Source organism: Lampris incognitus, chromosome 9 (assembly GCF_029633865.1).
Source record: "Lampris incognitus isolate fLamInc1 chromosome 9, fLamInc1.hap2, whole genome shotgun sequence".
Taxonomy (NCBI): domain Eukaryota; kingdom Metazoa; phylum Chordata; class Actinopteri; order Lampriformes; family Lampridae; genus Lampris; species Lampris incognitus.
In genome coordinates, this window is record NC_079219.1 from 12,206,443 (window position 1) to 12,225,325 (window position 18,883).

The following is an 18,883-nucleotide window of genomic DNA, read 5'->3' on the forward strand; positions in this document are numbered from 1 at the left end:
GCAATACCACTCACCACTCACAAAAGTATGTGTATTTCACATTATGGGGTTAAGTTTGTGGAATGGTCTAGAATTCAAGGGTGCCCAACTCCAGGCCTCGAGGGCCGCAGTGTCTGCGGGTGTTTGTTCCAACCATGCACTACACCACCTCATTTAACTAATTAGCTCACCTCTTGGACCAAGGAGGGAAAGGAATTAGTTAAATCAGGTGGTGTAGTGCATGGTTGCAACAAATACCTGCAGACACTGCGGCCCTCGAGGCCTGGAGTTGGGCACCCCTGGTCTAGATGAAGAACTCAAGGAAAGCACAAGTTTAAATCAATTTAAAAAGAGGTACAAAAAACCCAAAGCGTTTTAAAGAGATACAAGGATGAGGGGGAGGTTTTGCTCCTCTCATGACCGTGACACTCATGGTGGATGCTATTGTTGTTGTTTCTTGGAGATCATTGTTATTGTTTTCTTTGTTTTTTTGTTTTTGATATTTTATTGTTTTTATGTTTTATTGCTTTTATTATTTTCTTATTGAGTCATTGTGAGATAGATATTGGGAATGACCCACTCTGACGTACAAAAAACTAAGTTTATTATTTAGGTTTATCAACCGAGCATTAGAGAGGGGGCAGGAATTTATAACTAGTAACCGCCTCCTGCTCCTTTTTGAAAATATAATTTTTGTTGGATTCTCTATTGAGAATTCTTTTTGAATTCTTCTGGTTTTATTTTTATCGTTTGTTGTTTTTTTTTAATTTATGCTCAGTCATTTTTTTTCTTTTATTTTGCACAAAATAAAGACATTTGAATTTGAAGTCAGCTGGTGGGAGGGCTTTTTCTTATCGGGCCCTGTTCTTGTGGAATAGCCTGCTTCTGTCAGACAACCAGAGTCTGTTGAGGCCTTTAAATCCAAACTTAAAACTCGTTTTTTTGCCATAGCCTACAATTAGTTGCCTTTGAATTGAGTACTTCACACCCTTTACTGCATGGCAGGTCGGTTTCTGTCTCGGTGAATTTACCAACCACTGTTCTGCTGACGAGATTATAGCGTATAGATGACTGACTATTGCAAACTGTTATCTTCTCTCACACTTCTTTTCTCTTTCTCTGAATGATGTCTTCTCCTTTCTTTTCTTCTGTGTGTGTGAATGGTGTGAGTCTCCCCTGTGTGCACGTGTAATCTGTCCTCCTCGCAGGTCTCCATTGGTGGTTGCCACATGGACACTGCTTGGCATCCCCCTCATCACATGTTCTTTTGATATATATCTTATAAATCCATATCATTTTGTAATCTTGTTTCAATGTTATATACTTCTCTCACTCAGGTGTGTGACTAATTTTTTTACATTTTTTTGTCTACATGGTGATGGTGGTCCGCGTGGCTCAGATCCTGGGCTGTTCCGGTAGCATCTGGACACTGCTTGGCATCCTCCTCATCGTATTCTTCATATATTTTATAATTCCATTATAATTCCGTTATTCTCTTTCAGTGTTGTATTGTGTAAATTGTGCAAACACAACATCCATTGCACGTTGTCCGTCTTGGGAGAGAGATCCCTCTTCTGTTGCGCTCCCTGATTTTGTTTTTTAAGGGCGCTGTTCCTAATCCGATGAGAGGGTCCAAGGACGGGACGTTGTGTTGCCGTAAAGCCCATTGAGGCAAATTTGTAATTGGTGATATTGAGCTATACAAAATAAAACTGACTCGACAGAAAACACTTTATCAACGCGCGATAGCCTCTAATTCTATCCTACCCCGTTCTGTTCCGTTGATATAATTTCTGCAGGGTAGTAAAAGGTTAATAAAACAGCTACGATTTGTTGTGGCGACATGCCCCCTCCCCACGTAGACGTGGGAGGGGGCGTGGTTACGGGTTTGAAGACGGTGACAGGAACAACGTGCTTATGTATACGGTCACAGCCAGGCAGGAGAGTTATAACAGCCGCGCTTCACAGTGCAACAGCTCCAGCAAGCCTTCCTGCACCGAACACAGTGGTGGACAGACGGACTTGAGAAGATATAGTTCCCCAGCAAAACAGATTCTAACATGCACTGGGAGAAATGTGAGTATCGTTTTTTGTTTTTTTTATTTGGAGAGGTAGGACCTCTTATTGCATACTAATACTCCGAAAGATGGTCTAGTATGTCTTATTGTTGTGGGTGATTGTCACGTTAAGCCGGGTATCAAATTAACGAGGCTGCCGCACAGGGCAGTTTATCGCAAGGCCAGCGGAGCTTTCTCCCCGTGCTCAATATCACCGAGGCGGGGGGCGGCGCGGTAAAATAGTAGCGTTCTCATCTCATCTCAACTCCCCCTAGACAGCAGCGGCGCACTTGAATCTCGACTGAGAGTAGCGACCCCGAAGTTGGAACGAAACTGTGTAGTATCTCTCGCTCAGAAAATAGCCCCAGCGTTCAACGAGCGATTCGCTGAGCACCTTACGTTTTATTCTTAAATGTATTTGCCTCTCGATGGGCGAGATTTGGTAATTTCTGTGAACTCCGGGCTTAATTCGTCTACATTTCACACGGGGAAACCCTAATGCGCCCCCACCCTGACCCCGGTGTCTTTCGGTTCCCCTTAGCGCAGCGTGTGACGAGGGGAGTGAGTGACGTCAGATTTCAAACGCAGAGCGGCGTGTTCGTGACAGCCGGTGGCCACACTCGCGACGGCGTTCCGCCGGTATCGAGTCTTGGCACGGGCCGAGTCCGAGATTGTTGTCTGCGCGGGTCCCGTCGCGCGGAATAGAAAGTTACCTCGCGCCCCTGCGTGTTGAGGAAGTTGTCTTTGGCTCTGTCATCATCTTCTTCTTCTTTTTTTTCTTTTACTTTTTTTCCGCTTTCTTTTAATCGGCAATTTTGAGCCAGCGGGTCTCCGGAATCCCCATCTCCCACGCACATGACTCAGTGTCCAGGGGTTTCCACAACGCCGGTTTGAATGTCACCTAATAGATCAAGTAAAAGCGAAGGGGTGGAGTTGTTGTTGCGTTGCCCTTTCGCAGTAATTTGAAACGCCACCGCGCGCCGCGCCGTTCCCGTTTCTGTCACGTAATTCCAGGGACAACCGTGCTCTGCGCGAGGCTCGGCGCGAGGCTACCCGCCGTGTCGCCGCGCGGCGACAGCTTCCGTCTAGCTTAAACGTTGAGCGGACGGGAACGAAGACATCACAGGGTGTGTTCCGAACGATGCCACCCCGAATTCGGCTCCGATTCGTCTGTTGGCACCGTGTGAACTTCGAAGGTACCGATGACATTAGGGAATTGTCAAGTGACCTTTACCGTGGATTACGTCATGTGTGACGCAAAGGCGTTCCCGTTCGGGGACGCTCTTCTCACCCTCTGCCGGTGTTGCGTAAAAAAGAAAGGGAACTTACACGCGCTGCTGAGTGCAGTGCGCGTGAGAGCTGTGAGTGGCAGGTTCATTCTTCCCTCTCCTAACGCATCGCTGCTCGCATTTGCATGAGGACATTTCGGCTGCAGGCGTGCTGTTTACTGTTTTTTTTTTTGGTTCCTTTTTTGAATAATGACGTTTGCGTGGTTTACCGTGGCCTTAGTAGGCATGCTCTCACTCTCATACAGCGAACAAGACTGAGAAATTGACTTTTCGTCATGTGCTGTGAGAAGACGCCTGTTAAGTGTTGTTATTTGATGGCGCCCTTACTCCCTGTATTACGGTACCAGCCGTATTATTGTTCTGTCTAAGGCTTTACGGTACATCCAGATGCGACGTCGCCGCCTTCTCTGTGCGCAATAGTTGTGTTGTAAACTTGTGAGATAGGGCGACCAGACGTCCCGGTTTGTCCGGGATTGTCCCGGTTTCGAGTTGGGTGTGCCAAGTCCTGACAGATATCTGTAAAATAGTCAAATGTCCCGGTTTTCAACATCCATCCCCCAAATGACCCGGTTTTCACGGCCGTTTAGCCGGCAGTGTGGGGTTGTGGAACACTGACAAAGACGACCTTATATGTTTTGTTGTACTGACAACTCAATAAATATGTTATATTACACCAGTGCAATCCTTGTATTTTGCGTTTACTAGTGCTACTATATAGTCCTCAAATAAACTATGTTTTGGTGGATTTTGGGTGACAACATAGATTTCGTCGTCTGCTGAGGCGCTGTCCATGGTGTTGAAAGGTGCGCTCGCTGGGTGCGCTGGCGACATTTGGACATTTGATCATTGCGAAAAAGAATAGCAAGCTATATTATAGCCAACACTTATTCAATGTGTTTTAGGGCTAAAGTGTGTGAAGTTAAAAAAAAAACAAAAAAACTCGGCTACTCTAGCCTGTGTTTTTTTATTTTGGCGAGGGGGGATACAAACCCTTCAATGTATCATGTCCGGCGAGACAGACAAGCTTGTGAGCGCGTGCATGTGCGTGCGTGCGTGCGCGCGCGCGCGCACGAACGTGCGGTACACTTTGTAGGGTCCCGGTTCGGGATTCTGAAAATCTGGTCACCCTGTGTAAGAGTCGGTAGCAGAGAGCCAAGACCTGCTGTATCTGCCTATACAAATATGCCTAACGTTAAAGGCTAAAGAGAAAACCGAGTCAGGCTTTGCTTATCCTCATTGCGCGCCCCAGCTCAACAGGTTACGGGCCCGGGCAGAGTTGGACACAAGCTAGCGTTCCGGAAGAAGTTTAACGCGATGTATTACGCGGAACTTCCACAGGCTATGTGGGCCAGCTTGGAGATAAGTGAGCGTTTATATCACAGAGTTTCTTAATCTGTGTTTATATTCTCGGAAGACGTTTTACGCGACGTATTATGCGTTAGCCAATGACGCTAACAAGCTAGCTTAGCAAAGGAAAAAAAGCATAGCAAGCTGGTAGGCCACGGTAAAGTTAGCGCGTTAGCAAAATGGCAAGCAGAGCAACGGGAGTCCTGGCAACGCAGCTTTTGTTCGACGGATCCGAAGATAAGTATGACCTTTGGGAAACAAGACTCCTAGACTGTTTACATACTCTGAAGCTAAGAGACTATTTTACGTGAGCCCACCGGCGGCGCTAGCTAAGACCAGTTAGCTGGAGAGAGGAGGAAGAATGCTGATTGCTATGCTGCGCTAATAAGACTGACAGATGATAACAGCCTCTCGCTGATAAGACATGAAGCCGCTGATGATGGCAGGAAGGCTCTGAGAATACTGAAAGAACATTATTCCGGAAAAAGCAAGCCGCGGATAATACATTTATACACATCGTTGGCCAAGCTACGCATGGCAGATAACGAGAGTGGTACCGACTACATAATAAGGGCGGAGAACCTCATTACGGCTCTGAGAGATGCAGGCGAGACCATGAGTGATGGAATGACCGTAGCCATGATACTAGGCGGGCTACCAGACTCCTTTAAGCCGCTAGCCGCCCACATAACGCAAAACGAAGACAACTTTACGTTCGCAGACTTTAAATGAAGACTACGGGTCTATGAAGAGGCGGAGAAAATGAACACGGCAAGATCTACGGATAATGTGATGAAGACGTGCAGGGCAAGGCCGAGGCCCCACCAAGGTGCACGCTAGCAACAGAAAAGATGAAGATGCCAACATGACGTGTTACAAGTGTGGGATAAAAGGGCACAAGGCAGGAAAATGTTTTCGAAACGTGTGGTGCAGTTACTGCAAAAATAATACACACCAAGAATCCTGTGCAAGAAAAAGGGGGAACAAGATGGTGTCAGAAAAGTCGCGGAGGAACAAAATAGCGACCAAGACCATCTGTTCAAGGCCAAGCACACAAAGAACGAGAGACCACCAGACAACTGTGAAGATGAAAAGCATCATGGTGGATGCAGGAGCAACATCCCACATCGTCAACGACATTGGAAAGTTTAAAAGCTTCGACAACTCATTCCAGCCTGACACCCATTCAGTGAAGTTAGCTGATGGGACCAAGTGCAGTGGAATAGTACAACGAAGAGGAACGGTGATGATATGTCTGTCTACTAGACAGCGCCGGGCGACAGCACAGAGCACAGCTACGGGATACACTGTACATGCCTTCATACAAACAGGACATTTTTTCGGTGGCAAGAGCAACAAACGGAGGGGCAACAATCACATTTCAAGAAAGGGGACAGCCGCATGGTTACCAAGGATGGTAGCAGGTTTGACATCCACGAGTGGAAATTTGTATTACTTGCCAACTGTTGAGGAGAGTGTTGACCAATGTAAAGGGTGTCACGACATGCAAACTTGGCATGAAATTTTGGGTCATTGTAACTACGAAGATGTACAAAAGTTCAGAGGTGTAAAAACGAGGTCCAGAAAGTCCAAACCATGTATTTGCTCCACTCATGCACTACACCAGCAGATTCAAGTCGATACCACTCCTCAGCTAGGTAGGGAAAACTAGCTAATGAAATCAGCTGGTTTAGTAACATGGTTGGAGCAAATACACGGTTTGGACATTTACTTTCTGGACCTGGTTTTTACACCTCTGCAAAAGAGATGCGATCACTGGAGGAGAACGAGACCTTCAGCCTCACCCAGTTGCCACCAAGTAAACAGGCAGTGGAGGGTAGATGGGTCTACACACTCAAGTGTGACATTGATGGATCAGGTAAATACAAGGCGAGATTCGTAGCAAAAGGCTACGGTCAGAAGCCAGGAACTGACTACGAGGAGACATTTCACCCACAGCTGTTATGACAAGTGTAAGCGTGGTCATGCAGAAGGCAGCGCAGGAGAACCTAGTCTTACACCAGATGGACATTAAGACAGCCTATTTGCATGCATAGGTCAAGTTAAAATGTCACAGAAGAGATATGTGAGCAAAATACAGGAGAGATTTGAAATGCAAGATTGCAGGTCTATAGAGACTCCATGTGAGCCAAAACTTGAGTACTCAGAAAATGATGAAAAAATGAAAGAGCCAAGAAAGTACAGAGAGGCAGTGGGAAGTTTAATTTACTTGTCCACATGCACTCGACCAGGTGCAAGTTTCGTGGTCAGTAAACTATCTCAGCACTTTGCTGAACCAACAGGAGAACACTGGAACACTAAAACACGTGTTCAGATAACCTCAAGGGTACAGCAGAACAGGAGTTATGGTTCAAGAGAAATGACACAGAGAGACTGGGTCTGAGAGTGTACAGTGATGCTGACTGGGCATCAGATCTAACAGACAGACGTAGTACATCAGGCTATTGTGTCAGAAGGAAGCTCTTTGATCTCATGGAAGACAAGAAAACAACCAACAGTAGCCCTATCTACTTGCGAAGCAGAGTACATGTCATTAGCATCAGCCATACAGGAATGTATCTACCTAGAACAGCTACTCAGAGGTATAGACAAATACCAATATGCACAAACAAAGGTGTATGAAGACAACCAAGGTACTATAGCCCTAGCCAGAAACCCAATAAACAGGCAGAGGTGCAAGCACATTGATATTAAGTACCACTTCATAAGGGAAACTGTAAATAAAGGAAAGGTAATCTTGGAATACTGTCCTACTGAGCAAATGATTGCTGATGTAATGACAAAGCCAGCCACCAAGCTAAAGCTAAAGAGGTTTGCTAAAGACATGTTTGGCACTTAGAAGCGCAAAGAGTGTGTTCTCATTGTCAAGGTAAAGAAGAAGCCCCCCCCCCCCAGGTAACCCAGTGAGCTAAGAGCGAGTGTTAAGCGTTGTTATTTGATGGCGCCCTTACTTACTGTATTACGGTACCAGCCATATTATTGTTCTGTCTAAGGCTTTACAGTACATCCAGATGTGACATCGCCACGTTCTCTGTGTGCGATAGTGTGCTGTAAGCTTGTTGTAAGAGTCGGTAGCAGAGAGCCAAGACCTGCTGTATTTGCCTATATAAATATGCCTAACGTTAAACGCTAAAGAGAAAACCGAGCCAGGCTTTGCTTATCCTCCATACGAAAGAAGAAGATTACGCACCCCAGCTCAACAACGCGTTATAACTATTTGATAGAGAAAACACGTTTGGGACAGCCGGGCCACGAGAACATTAAGTTCGCTATGGCTGTACAGTCGTCATTGAATCCTCAGTCCAAAAGAGTCCAGTAATTTAAATCATTTTAATTGTGTCTCCTATGCCGTTTCAACCCCCACCCCCCCAATTTATTGATCAGGGAGGGACCAGAAATGAATAAGTGAATCAAAAACTTTTTTTGTTTTTGTTTTGTTTTTTAGATAGACAAAAATTGTTAGTCACTGTTAGTTTCCAGAACTGCAGAACAAACACAGAGGACAGAATAGTTCCCCTATTCTGTCCTCTGGTGATGGTGGAAATACATGGTTGAAAGAGTTCAAGAGATATTGAACTTTCCTTGTGGAGAGGAAACTGAAAGATAAGAGAACTGTGTTGGCTATCCTTCCTCCTGACGAGTTAACTCTTCAGCTAAATGTTATTGTCGTTACTCATTGTACACCAAGCATGCCCACATCTCTTCATCAACACAAGTGAATGAGTAAAGAAGTGCCACAAAATCCCCTCATTTTGGGAAAAGAAGCCAACGTGCTGTGAGTAACAACACTTAAATGTCATGCTAACTAGTCAGTATGCTACATGACTGTCCTCTCTCAGACATGGCAGAGAAGTTAGTCTGTTTTAGGTGGGCAGGTTTTTTTTTTTTTTTTTTTTGCTGTGTTGCCTTTGTGAGATTGACAGAAAGCACAAGGCAATTGCACGTGTCAGTCACATGTCTGCTGCACACACACCAAAGGCAGGAAGATGTGGTTTTGAGTCTGACAGCGTAACGGAGTCAGACATTAAGATGTCATAGAAAATAAGTAGTGGCAATCCCATCCAAGGGTTTCTGATGAATCTGTCTGGTTCACCTCATGCAGCCTCAAAATCTATGTTCCTAATGGAGGAGATTGCTCAGAGCTTTATCTCTGCGTACTAGTTCCACATGTCGGGTGGAAATATGACTATCTTTCACGTGTGGGGTGAAGCCTTTGAGGAAATATTACCTGTTTGGTCACATCACCAGAACTGGAAACCTCAGAGATGTCTTGTTTTGTAGTATTTTTTTTTCCTATTTTCACATTTTCCTTTACTTGTTTAGTGGAAATTACGTTCATGATGAAAAATTAGGAGAAAGTGCACTCACGATTTTAGACATTTGATGTGTCTCCCAAGGAAAGTGCAAACTTGACATCATGTACAATGAGGTGTAATCTGTCGTAATTATGCAGGAAATTGTCATTTTACTTTGAGAATGTGATAAGAATGTGATGTAGGCTCATATCACAACTTCAGCTTGAATATCTATTTCTTGAGCAGAATTTATATCAGTTAATTGCATGAATCTGAAATAGTTCAAAAAGCCAAACGTCATCCACTCGGATGAATCTTTTATGAGCTTTGCAAAAATTGTCTCTACAAATTGCGAGGGTTTTTCTAACGGGCTTTCTTCTTCTTCCTCAGCGCCAAAGGAGAAGTCGTGTTACACTCTTTCCACAGTGAAGAAACTCTTGGAGCAGAAGAGAAAGCGCGAGACTTCCTCCGGGTCCCCTTCGGGCTCCACAGCAAGTGCAAGTCCTGTCCCTGCCGCGGCTGTCCCAGTAAGACACAATGCAGAGGACGAGTTTGCGTCACCACAATACATGATCAGGAAATTTTATAAGCTTGTTGGTTCTATGTGTAACCCTCTTTTCTTTTTTCTTTTTGGTTCTAGCAGGTGTCTACAGCAGAACCAGCAACCTCTACCGGTAGGAAAAATAGCTCTCATACAAGTAATGCCAAACCTACAGTAAGAATGAGGTAAAATACAGTATGACCTGGTGTAAAAATTAGTTATGGTTGTCAATTTTCAGGTGCATCAAGCAGTTACTCAGACATGGCAGTGGGCTATCAGCAATGGGGGGCTATGGCAGATTCTGCAGAGCCTTTCAGCTTCTACGCCACCTCCACAAGTGTTGGCTATGGTCCAACCTGCAGCCCACCAATGGCTACTGGCTATAGCACACAACAGCAGACGCAGGGATACGGGAACGCCTCAATGTCTCAGAATTATGTAAGAGATATGTCTTTGTTGTCTTTGTTCATGCTGTGACACTCCGCTATACAAGTATACTCTCATTCTGAAGATGAATTAGACTTTTTTTCCCCAGTAACTTTTTGTCATCGGCTAAATTCCATCAGTTGCTACAAACCTAAAAACAAAAAGCTAACTGCTAATTGCGCACAGACAAACTTTTTGTGATATTTGTACCCGTTCCTGACTGGTCGTTCCTGACCCGTTCCTGTCCGTTGATTTAAGATTATGAGTTTGCCTTGGTCGGTCGAATCAACTCTACAGCTGCAGCCTTTAGGGTTGTAGGGTTAGTTGCTAGTCTGTGAATCTCCCTCAGGTTGTTTACATTTCAGCAATATCTCTCTCAGATGTATCTTTTATCAGAAATGCTTATGGACATCATGGTTGCAAAGCAAAAGAAACAGTAATTTGACAGTGCATCCACGCGTGCATTCTTTCTAGCAGGTCTGCCCAGTGACAGCAGCGGATCCCAGTCTGTCTGCCTCCGGGACCGCTCTGGGATCCATTCTGACCCCACAGCTGAGTTTTGGTTTGCAAATGGATCCTGCCAAGCTGGAAGAGGCCAGAATGTTCCTCCAAGGGATGGACTATAATAAAACCACCAGTCAGGATGAAGATGGAGACACGTGAGTGCTTGCTGTTGTGTATGGGCATGTAAGGGTGTGGGTGAATATGACATGCCCATGTGATTACCGAGTAAAACGAATATAAGCACAAATGGTGCCTTGTCACTGCCATATTTGGACATAAGTGGTCAGTTCTACCGCCACAGTGAGGTAAACGTCATTAGACACATTCAGGTTTGTAATCGGGCATCTTCAAAAAACAGATTATTGTGTGCTCATTTGTTTTCAGGATTCTGCATATCTATACAGCCAAGGGGCTCAGGGAGTGGGCCTTCGCTGCTGCAGAGAGGCTGAAGGATTGCGGACAACTCGATGCCAAAGAACACAAGGGCAAGGTGCAGACACAAATACACGTACATCTTCCTCAGTGTTCGAACCACTGTCGTGCTTCATTACAGCTGACGTCTTTAGAGATGAATCTTTGCATTTACACGCAATGCATGCACGCACGCGTTTTGTCTTTAAAGTGATGTTTTGTCATTACTTTGCTTGTGTGCCAGACTGCTTTGCTGGTGGCAGTGACAGCAAACCAGCCGGATATCATCCAAGACCTGATGTTATTCGGCGCGGATGTCAACGCCTGTGACTTCAGTGGTCAGACTGCCCTTCACCTGGCTGCCGAGTACGGCTTCCCTGAGGTCATACAGGTAAAGTGGCTCTAGTCCAGACTTTGTGTTGAGGTGATATACCCCTTTACAGTTGGTCACGGTGATTTGCATATGACACTTGATGTTGTTTTCGGTTGTTACGTCACTGTATTGTATAAAAAGGGGCATAAGTGACCTCTTCAGTCACTCTAGACTGAAGAGGTTACTTATGCCCCTTTTTCCACAGCATGGTACCGGCTCAACTCAACTCGCCCTTTTTTCATTTTCCATTACTGGAAAGTACCGGCATTTTGGTAACTGTTACCACTTTTCTGGTACCACCTTTGTCGAGGTTCCAAAAAAACTGGAGCGGGTACCAAGAACCTACACCGAGGGGTTACGGTAGTGGAAAATGACACAGAAGCGAGTTGAGTCGAGCTGGTACCATGTAGTGGAAAAGGGGCATTAGATGATTGATGAAACGTTTCTCCCAGTAAACGTGTCCAGCTGAACTGATTCAACTTTCTGTGATTTCCTCACCTGGGTTATTGACTATGAGTAAAGACCCTTCACATATTGTTTATGAGGAGAAGGTAACAGAGATCAGACCCAAACTGTAAACCTATTTTTGCAGGTAATTCTATCCAGTCATGCAGTGAACCTGGAAACTCGCAATTTTGAAGGTAGAATTTATGTTTATTCTAGGTAATAATCTGAGGACAATTTATTAACTGAACAAAGAAAGCTGTTATCATTTCTGCTGTTGCCATATGATAACATTATGATTTGCACATTATTCCTTTAGTTAAAGTTACAATCCTGAAGATCATTACTTTTAATTTACTGACTCTTAATGCATATGGCGTTTGTAGTGGTGCTTGAACCTTCTCAATGTGCAGACAACTAATGTTGCAGAGTTTCAAAGATCCAATTTAAGAGTCATCAGAGCTGTAACATGAGCACTGTCCCAGTTGTAAAAAACAAACATGGTTGAACCTGCATTTTAGCTGTTGATGTTGTATCTGTTGGTGAAGCTTCTTCTATGAATTGTTCCACCATATCTGCTTGCTGGCCATGACAACTGTGCTCTTTCAAACTCACCACTACCTGCCGTCTTCCTCTGAATTCGGCCGCTAAACATAAGATCTTAAAAAATTGTGCGCCATATCATTTTTTTTTCTTTGTGAAAATCACCCACAACAATGAAATGACCCACTACAAAACTGTTGCATGATTTGGATTTTGGATGGATTAGCCTAGCTGCTGTCCTAAATACATCAGTGATTGAGAGTATCATAGAAGACATCGGTTTAAATGTCTCTCTTCAGGATTGCATCTTCAACCTTGATGTAAAAATGTGCACATAACTGTATTCGTTTACATATACCTTGGTGTGTGTCCCCCTTCCTTCCCGCAGGCATGACTCCTCTGCACTGTGCAGCCATTTCTCACTGTGAAGTGGTGAAGGGTCTCTCAGCTAGTCGGCTCTTAGACGCCGGCCTTCAGGCAAAGGCGGGGAAGACGCGCTTCTGCCTGCAGATTTTGCTTAATAACGGAGCGTCGCTGCTCAGCCAGGTACAGTGCAGCCCCTCTAGTGCCGTAGATGCCGGAGGAGACATGATCGGCTTTTTGGGATAGTGGAGGAAGTAGAGCCATCCATTATAACTGGCCGTTTTTATAATGGATAGCTATGATGGTATGAAGAGAGACAACAGGATCATCAGGAAGATAGTAGACAATATGTAGAAGAGCAGCATTTTTGAAGCCCAAGGACATTTCTCTGTAAGAGAATCAAGCCATGATATTTCAGAGAATATGCATAAAAAAAAGACACATTTTGTGTGTGTGTGTGTGTGTGTGTGTGTGTGTGTGTGTGTGTGTGTGTGTGTGTGTGTGTGTGTGTTCATATGGAAAACAAGCAATCTTTGTCTTATGAAAACAGTTTGGAATAGAAAAAAATGGCTCTGTTCTCGCACAGTCAGAACTAAATGTGGTGCAGTCCTGAAGCATTTTTCCCCAGCTACTGTCTCCTTGTTTCCTTTTGACTCCTGTGTTTCTTACTCAGTTCATAGCTTCATCATGTTTCTTTTTAACATGGAACGCAATTCTGTTTCAAGGAAATCAAAAGTAACAAGACAGTCCTGCACCTGGCTGTCAAGGAGGGGAACATCGATTTGGTTCGACATCTGCTGAATGTCCCTCTGTCAAACATGAGGGACTTTGTCAACATGAAAGTGAGTTTTACCTACCGCTGCACAAAAGTTAAAACTGAATTTTTGTGTTTGTGCATGTAATCGGCACATCTGCAGATGTTCCTCTATTTCTAAATGCTGACGATTGCTGTCATTCGTTTTCGACTCCTCCGTAGGCTCATGGACACACGCCCTTACACATGGCAGCTGGTCTTCACGGGAACCCCCACCAGGAGGAGATTCTGCGGCTGCTGCTAAGCAACGGAGCCGACCCCAGCATCCGCAACCTGGAAAATGACCAGGCCGCTCACCTGCTGCAGAGCGGCCCCCAAGGAGAGCAGGTGAGTTGTTGATCAGTCTGACGGTGGTTTGTGTGAGGTCAGCAAAGTCTAGGTTGAGGTTACAGTGTCCTTATCGGCTTCTCTGTTGAAAAACCTCCTCCTTATCATCTTTCCATCTCTAGCTCAAGCTCATCCTGAAGAGACGCAGTACTTCTACCCGTCGACGTGTGATGTCCTTGCAGGACAAAGAATGACTGGGATTAGTTAAATTCCCCATGTAGCCCTCCCTGTCTGGCAAAATGGGACCCAATGCGGCCCCCTTTGGCTTGACATGGAGGGAATTGTTTGGTATCTTCTTGTGAGGTGTTAAGGAGTCTCTGGCCTATATGTGGCTGGAGCGTTTTCTTTCAAACAACCTGTTTGACATACCCATATCTGGAAATAATGATTTATGTTCAAATTGGCCAAAGTATGCTTTAGTTCCTTTAAAGCTGAAATTATTTATAGCCAAGTGCTTATCCAACATGTTGGATGGCAGTCGTTCTTGCTTCTAAAATTGAAGTGTTTCTTTCGAATTAAATGAGATATTCGTCTCACATGGCTGCTGCTGCCTCCAAAGTGAAGCACATTTTGGGCTACTAGTGCACCTTTTCTCTCAAAACAGTCATGGTTTTGAGGGTAGGTGTGATAAGCTGCAATCCATGGTTTTTCTCCATTAATAAGTTATTTTATCCATTTGAAAAGTGATGATGATGATGTGGCAGTTGTGTTATACAGACAATGTCACAGTACAACAGTTTGATGTAGAAGGCCGTGAGAAACAGACCTGCTGCAGCCGGTTTTCTCAGGCTACACATAAAGTTTGGCGGCCGCTGTCACTTGTGTGCCATCAGCTCACCAGTAAGCAGTTTGCACCTTTGTAAAAAAACAAAACAAAAACGGGATTCTAGCAGGTGTCCAGGTAGCGTAGCGGTCTATTCTGTTGCCTACCAACACGGTTCAAATCCCTGTGTTACCTCCAGCTTGGTCAGGCGTCCCTACAGACACAATTGGCCATGTCTGTGGGTGGGAAGCCTGATGTGGGTATGTGTCCTGGTCGCTGCACTAGCACCTCCTCTGGTCAGTTGGGGTGCCTGTTCGAGGGGGGAGGGGGAACTTGGGGGGGGTGTGATCCTCCCCACGCGCTACTTCCCCCTGGCAAAACTCCTCACTGTCAGGTGAAAAGAAGCGGCTGGCAACTGACTCCACATGTACTGGAGGAGGCATGTGGTAGTCTGCAGCCCTCCCCGGATCGGCAGAGGGAGTGGAGCAGCGACTGGAAGGCTCGGAAGAGTGGGGTAATTGCCTGGATACAATTGGGGAGAAAAAGCGGGGGGTGGGCGGATCCTTGGACTAAAGCTAACGCAGGCAATCTAATGTATCACAAGCGTCATCAAACTGTACCACAACACTGTCGAACAGCAGTATTGATTGTCTGTCGACCAGCTCAGCATCACACTGGCATGATGGTTCAGTCCGTCTCCCTGCTGGAGTTGTTTCCGAATCCCACGTGTCTGCCACTGTATCAGTGTACATGTGACCCAGGCGAAAAGATTCCTGCAGCGGTGTACAGAGACTGTCTCCCACCATGGGAAAGATGCCAGGCAGTATTATGTAACCTGACTCCGTGGTCCAGATGGATAAAATAACTTTGTTACAAAGAAAAAGTCGTGGCTGTCCGCTTGAAATATTGACCGATAATCCTCGATATGCATCTGTTGTTTTCCAAAATGGATGCAAAACATTTCAGAATGAAACACTTCGATTTAAAGTTAAGTCAAGCGGTGTGGTCGCGTTTCCCCAACGGCTCACACCTCTTGTCTCAATTTGATTTCTATGAAATCGTTCACGTGACCTTTACGACGGGGTTTCTTTGAAATCTCTCGCCGAATTCCCTGTCATAACCCTCCACCAGGATAAGTAATCATATTGGTTTATTGAATGGTGGCCGTGATTTGCATCACCATATGTGCTTAGGTTGAGAATGCAAAACTCTGAAGTCCGATAACTGTAGCATATAATTTAATTATTTTCTCTTTGTTTGCCTCATGCTCTTTTCATAGGGGTGCCTACTGACCCCTGTACATCACAGCTAATGAAACCGGCTCTTACTCAATGGGCCCCTTACTAGGGGAAAAGAAAACTTCATACTATGTAAAACCAACAACTTTGTTTTTTATCTATGTATATGAAACCACTGATGTGTAACAAATTACGTCTTCTTCCTTCAGAGAAATGATTTAAGTAAGCCCTGATACAAATTGTGTGACTAATCAGGTATTTCAGTCATGAGTCACAGCTATGGATCGAAAAGTTCCATCCGCTGCTGTGACTTTCTCTGTGCCCTTTGAAATGGTGCTTATTTATAGACGGTGATTAGATGTAAACCAAATCGTCCCAATAGAAAGCAAGTTTTAGATTTTTGTAAGCCACCCGATCGTAGAATATCAACGTTTCGCACCCGGTTTCCCCCTCCGCGCCATTGTTGGAGTACCTTCAATTTTGAAACGGTTATGGCGTGAGGCGGGCAAATGGGTTGTGAATGGCCTCTCCCAGGTGCCATCACTGTTACTGGATGACTGCTGAAAGTTCACAAAAAAAGGTTATGATGCAACCACCTTAAAACATTGCTTGCCGTACAGTTTTGTTTCCTTTGTTTTATTCCAGCAGAAGCCTCGTTGGTTAAGTTGTGCAAAAAGACTCCAGAAGATTCTTTTGGCTACGCCATTGACTTAGACCTCGTACATGGAAATAACTTAAAAACAGAAGAAAAGAACACGTGTTGTATATTTCAATCAAAAATATACGCTGCCCGGTTGATGAAGTAAAGCGCTGAGTTCATGACCGTGTGAGCATCTGCTAGCTTCCTGGCTAATCCCACATGCTTAATCGTTTCAGAGCAGTTGACAAGGGGCATTAAAGTAACAACCAGAGCAAATTAACAGCAGATAAGGATTACACAGTTAGTTATAATAATCCATGCATTCTTTACTGAAACCTGCACATTTTATTATCTCGCCATTAGATGTAAACGTTAATGGGAGTGCCTCGAGTGATGTGCGTCCCTGTCGGATCGAGCGCGTCATGCAGTCCAACATTTACCAAGTCAGGATGAAATGTGAGGGAGAGAGAGAATCCTTTAAATGGTCTTAATGGAAAGTACCGTGCCTAATGTCATGATTTACACACATACACATAGCATTTGCCATAGGTCTTTTTTTTTTTTTTGCTTTTGGTATTAAAAATGAGAAAGTGAATACAATTCACACTTGGCCCGTTGTGAAGGACATTTAGATGCGAGGCACCAACGACATAATTGGAAGATTTCGCAGCCAGTTAAAATCTAGTCCCAAGTGAATGAAATGTAATCTAAAGAAAATCTTGCATTGGAAGTTTTTTTTTTGGTGGGTGGGTGGTTGGGTGGAGGGACTAGGTTTGATTCTTGACTGAGAAACCAGCCTCGAGTGTCATGAAGGCATTTAACAGTCCACTGATGAATAAACCCATAGTACCGAATGGATCCTGGTTAGGATGTGTTTTAAATCCCTGCGGTTGGTTTCTTCCAGCTGACGAATGCTGGTTATAAGGTGATGATGATGCGTGTGTGTACTCGCCGGCATGGTCCCCATGATGACCTCCCCTCTCTCCGTCAAACACACTGGATGTTCTCTACACAGTCTGGGGAGGTACTGCAAAATAACCCCCAGCAAGATAGCAAGAAGAGTTAGACAGACAAATAAAACACTCAATCCTCCACTTTTACAGTGCCATCCAGTAATATGAGACCCAGGGAGGTGTGTGTGTGTATGAGCCTACCTTCTGTCTTTGGAATCTGGGTGCCAGATGAAGTTGAGCTGCACATAGGAAGAAGAATGAAAGGCACAAGTAAAAATTTATCCATCAGGTATTCATCAGCTGCAATTGTGGATTATTTGCAAACACTTTAAAAAACTGTGGCCACAACTTTAGCCATATAGTGTGGGTTGCATTTCGTCAAAGGAGGTGTACACTATGTTGGTTAGAGACCAAGGTGGCAAAGCGTTGAAACCACAGAGTTCTGAGGTGACTGACAGGCCTAACGGCAGACCAAATGCAGTGATCCTGCAGCTTGTCCTGCTAAAAGAGCTGCTTGTTGTTTCTGAATCGCCATACAAGCGGCATGCCATCAGCTAAGGGGAAGAGACAGTGCCCACACACTGCCAACACACACTCAGGGAGCACAGCGCTTTAATGCAGACCCAATCAAGTGTTTCTCAGGTCCATATAGGACAATACAGAGCGTAACCAAACAGTATGCTAAACATTTTTCTGTCACTTTATCTTACGACTAAGCTCCGGAATATGTTGGCAGTGATTCGGGGTTGTATATGGGGAGGGGGTACAGGGGTACATTCGTAAAGAAGCATCCAGGGAAAGGCAGGGTTGTGGTATTTGGGGAGCATTTTATCTTAGTATTAGTTGAAATATTGGAAAAATCTTGTCCTGTTTGACTGAGTCTCCTCCTCAAAAGTCAGATTCATACAGCATGCACAGGTGCATCATCCACCAAGCCTTGTGCAAACTCTTACTTGGATGAGGATTTTACACATTTTGTGAATTTTTTACCTAAGGAATGACACATTACAATGGTTACAAAGGTAAAGATGTGAGCATATATTTCCCCTAAGGGGTAAAGGCAAGAGGGGAAAAAAGGTGTGAACTTACTTAGGGCTATTAAAATGCCAGAGACGAACATGATTATAGCAAGGATCACCCCTATGGTCCGCAGAGTCTCATAATCTGTTAGGGACCCAAAACGGCAGTTTAACATTGGACTTACTCATCAAAAATAAACCATTAGATCTTGCACAACCAGTCAGAAGGGAAAAACGAAATAAATGCGTCAATGAAACGAATGCCATTGGAACATCTTACCGTAATCAAAGTCACTCTGGTCTGGCAACAGTCCCTCTGCAAAGAGAGCCACTCGTTAAGCGTCACGGAAAGGAAAGCACGGCGCATGCGCACAGATCTGCGCCACTCCCGACCGGCTCCGATTTTAAACCTCATTAAAAGGATGTTTCACTTAGCAAAAAAAAAAAAGTTCGTTGTGACCAAACTTTGAAATTTGATTTCTTGATATTTAATTTTTTTTTATGTCCCATGCTGTATTGTTCTGTATTGTTTATAA

General features: G+C 44.6%; 1 protein-coding gene across 2 annotated transcripts; it reads left to right on the forward strand.

The window, feature by feature from the left end:
* Positions 1 to 1,934: 1,934 nt before the first annotated feature.
* LOC130117748 (NF-kappa-B inhibitor delta) lies at positions 1,935 to 18,274 on the forward strand. Of its 2 annotated transcripts, XM_056285944.1 has the most exons (12): positions 1,935 to 2,055; positions 9,379 to 9,515; positions 9,629 to 9,662; positions 9,768 to 9,967; positions 10,430 to 10,614; positions 10,844 to 10,949; positions 11,115 to 11,261; positions 11,836 to 11,884; positions 12,619 to 12,776; positions 13,319 to 13,435; positions 13,570 to 13,734; positions 13,857 to 18,274. In XM_056285944.1, the coding sequence occupies exons 1-12, from the start codon at positions 2,040 to 2,042 to the stop codon at positions 13,926 to 13,928; spliced, it is 1,386 nt and encodes a 461-aa protein (XP_056141919.1). In that variant the 5' UTR covers positions 1,935 to 2,039; the 3' UTR covers positions 13,929 to 18,274. The 2 variants fall into 2 exon arrangements, with proteins under 2 accessions (XP_056141919.1, XP_056141918.1); XM_056285943.1 differs by lacking the exon at positions 1,935 to 2,055 and having other exon boundaries at positions 9,003 to 9,515.
* Positions 18,275 to 18,883: the final 609 nt, after the last annotated feature.

Bases quoted from the DNA above. Each gene is read 5' to 3' on its own strand.
- LOC130117748 (XM_056285943.1), top strand. From the start codon at position 9,309: ATGAGCTTTGCAAAAATTGTCTCTACAAATTGCGAGGGTTTTTCTAAC. The intron at 9,968-10,429 runs GTAAGAGATATG...CATTCTTTCTAG, and splicing joins CCTCAATGTCTCAGAATTAT to CAGGTCTGCCCAGTGACAGC. The intron at 13,735-13,856 runs GTGAGTTGTTGA...TTCCATCTCTAG, and splicing joins GCGGCCCCCAAGGAGAGCAG to CTCAAGCTCATCCTGAAGAG.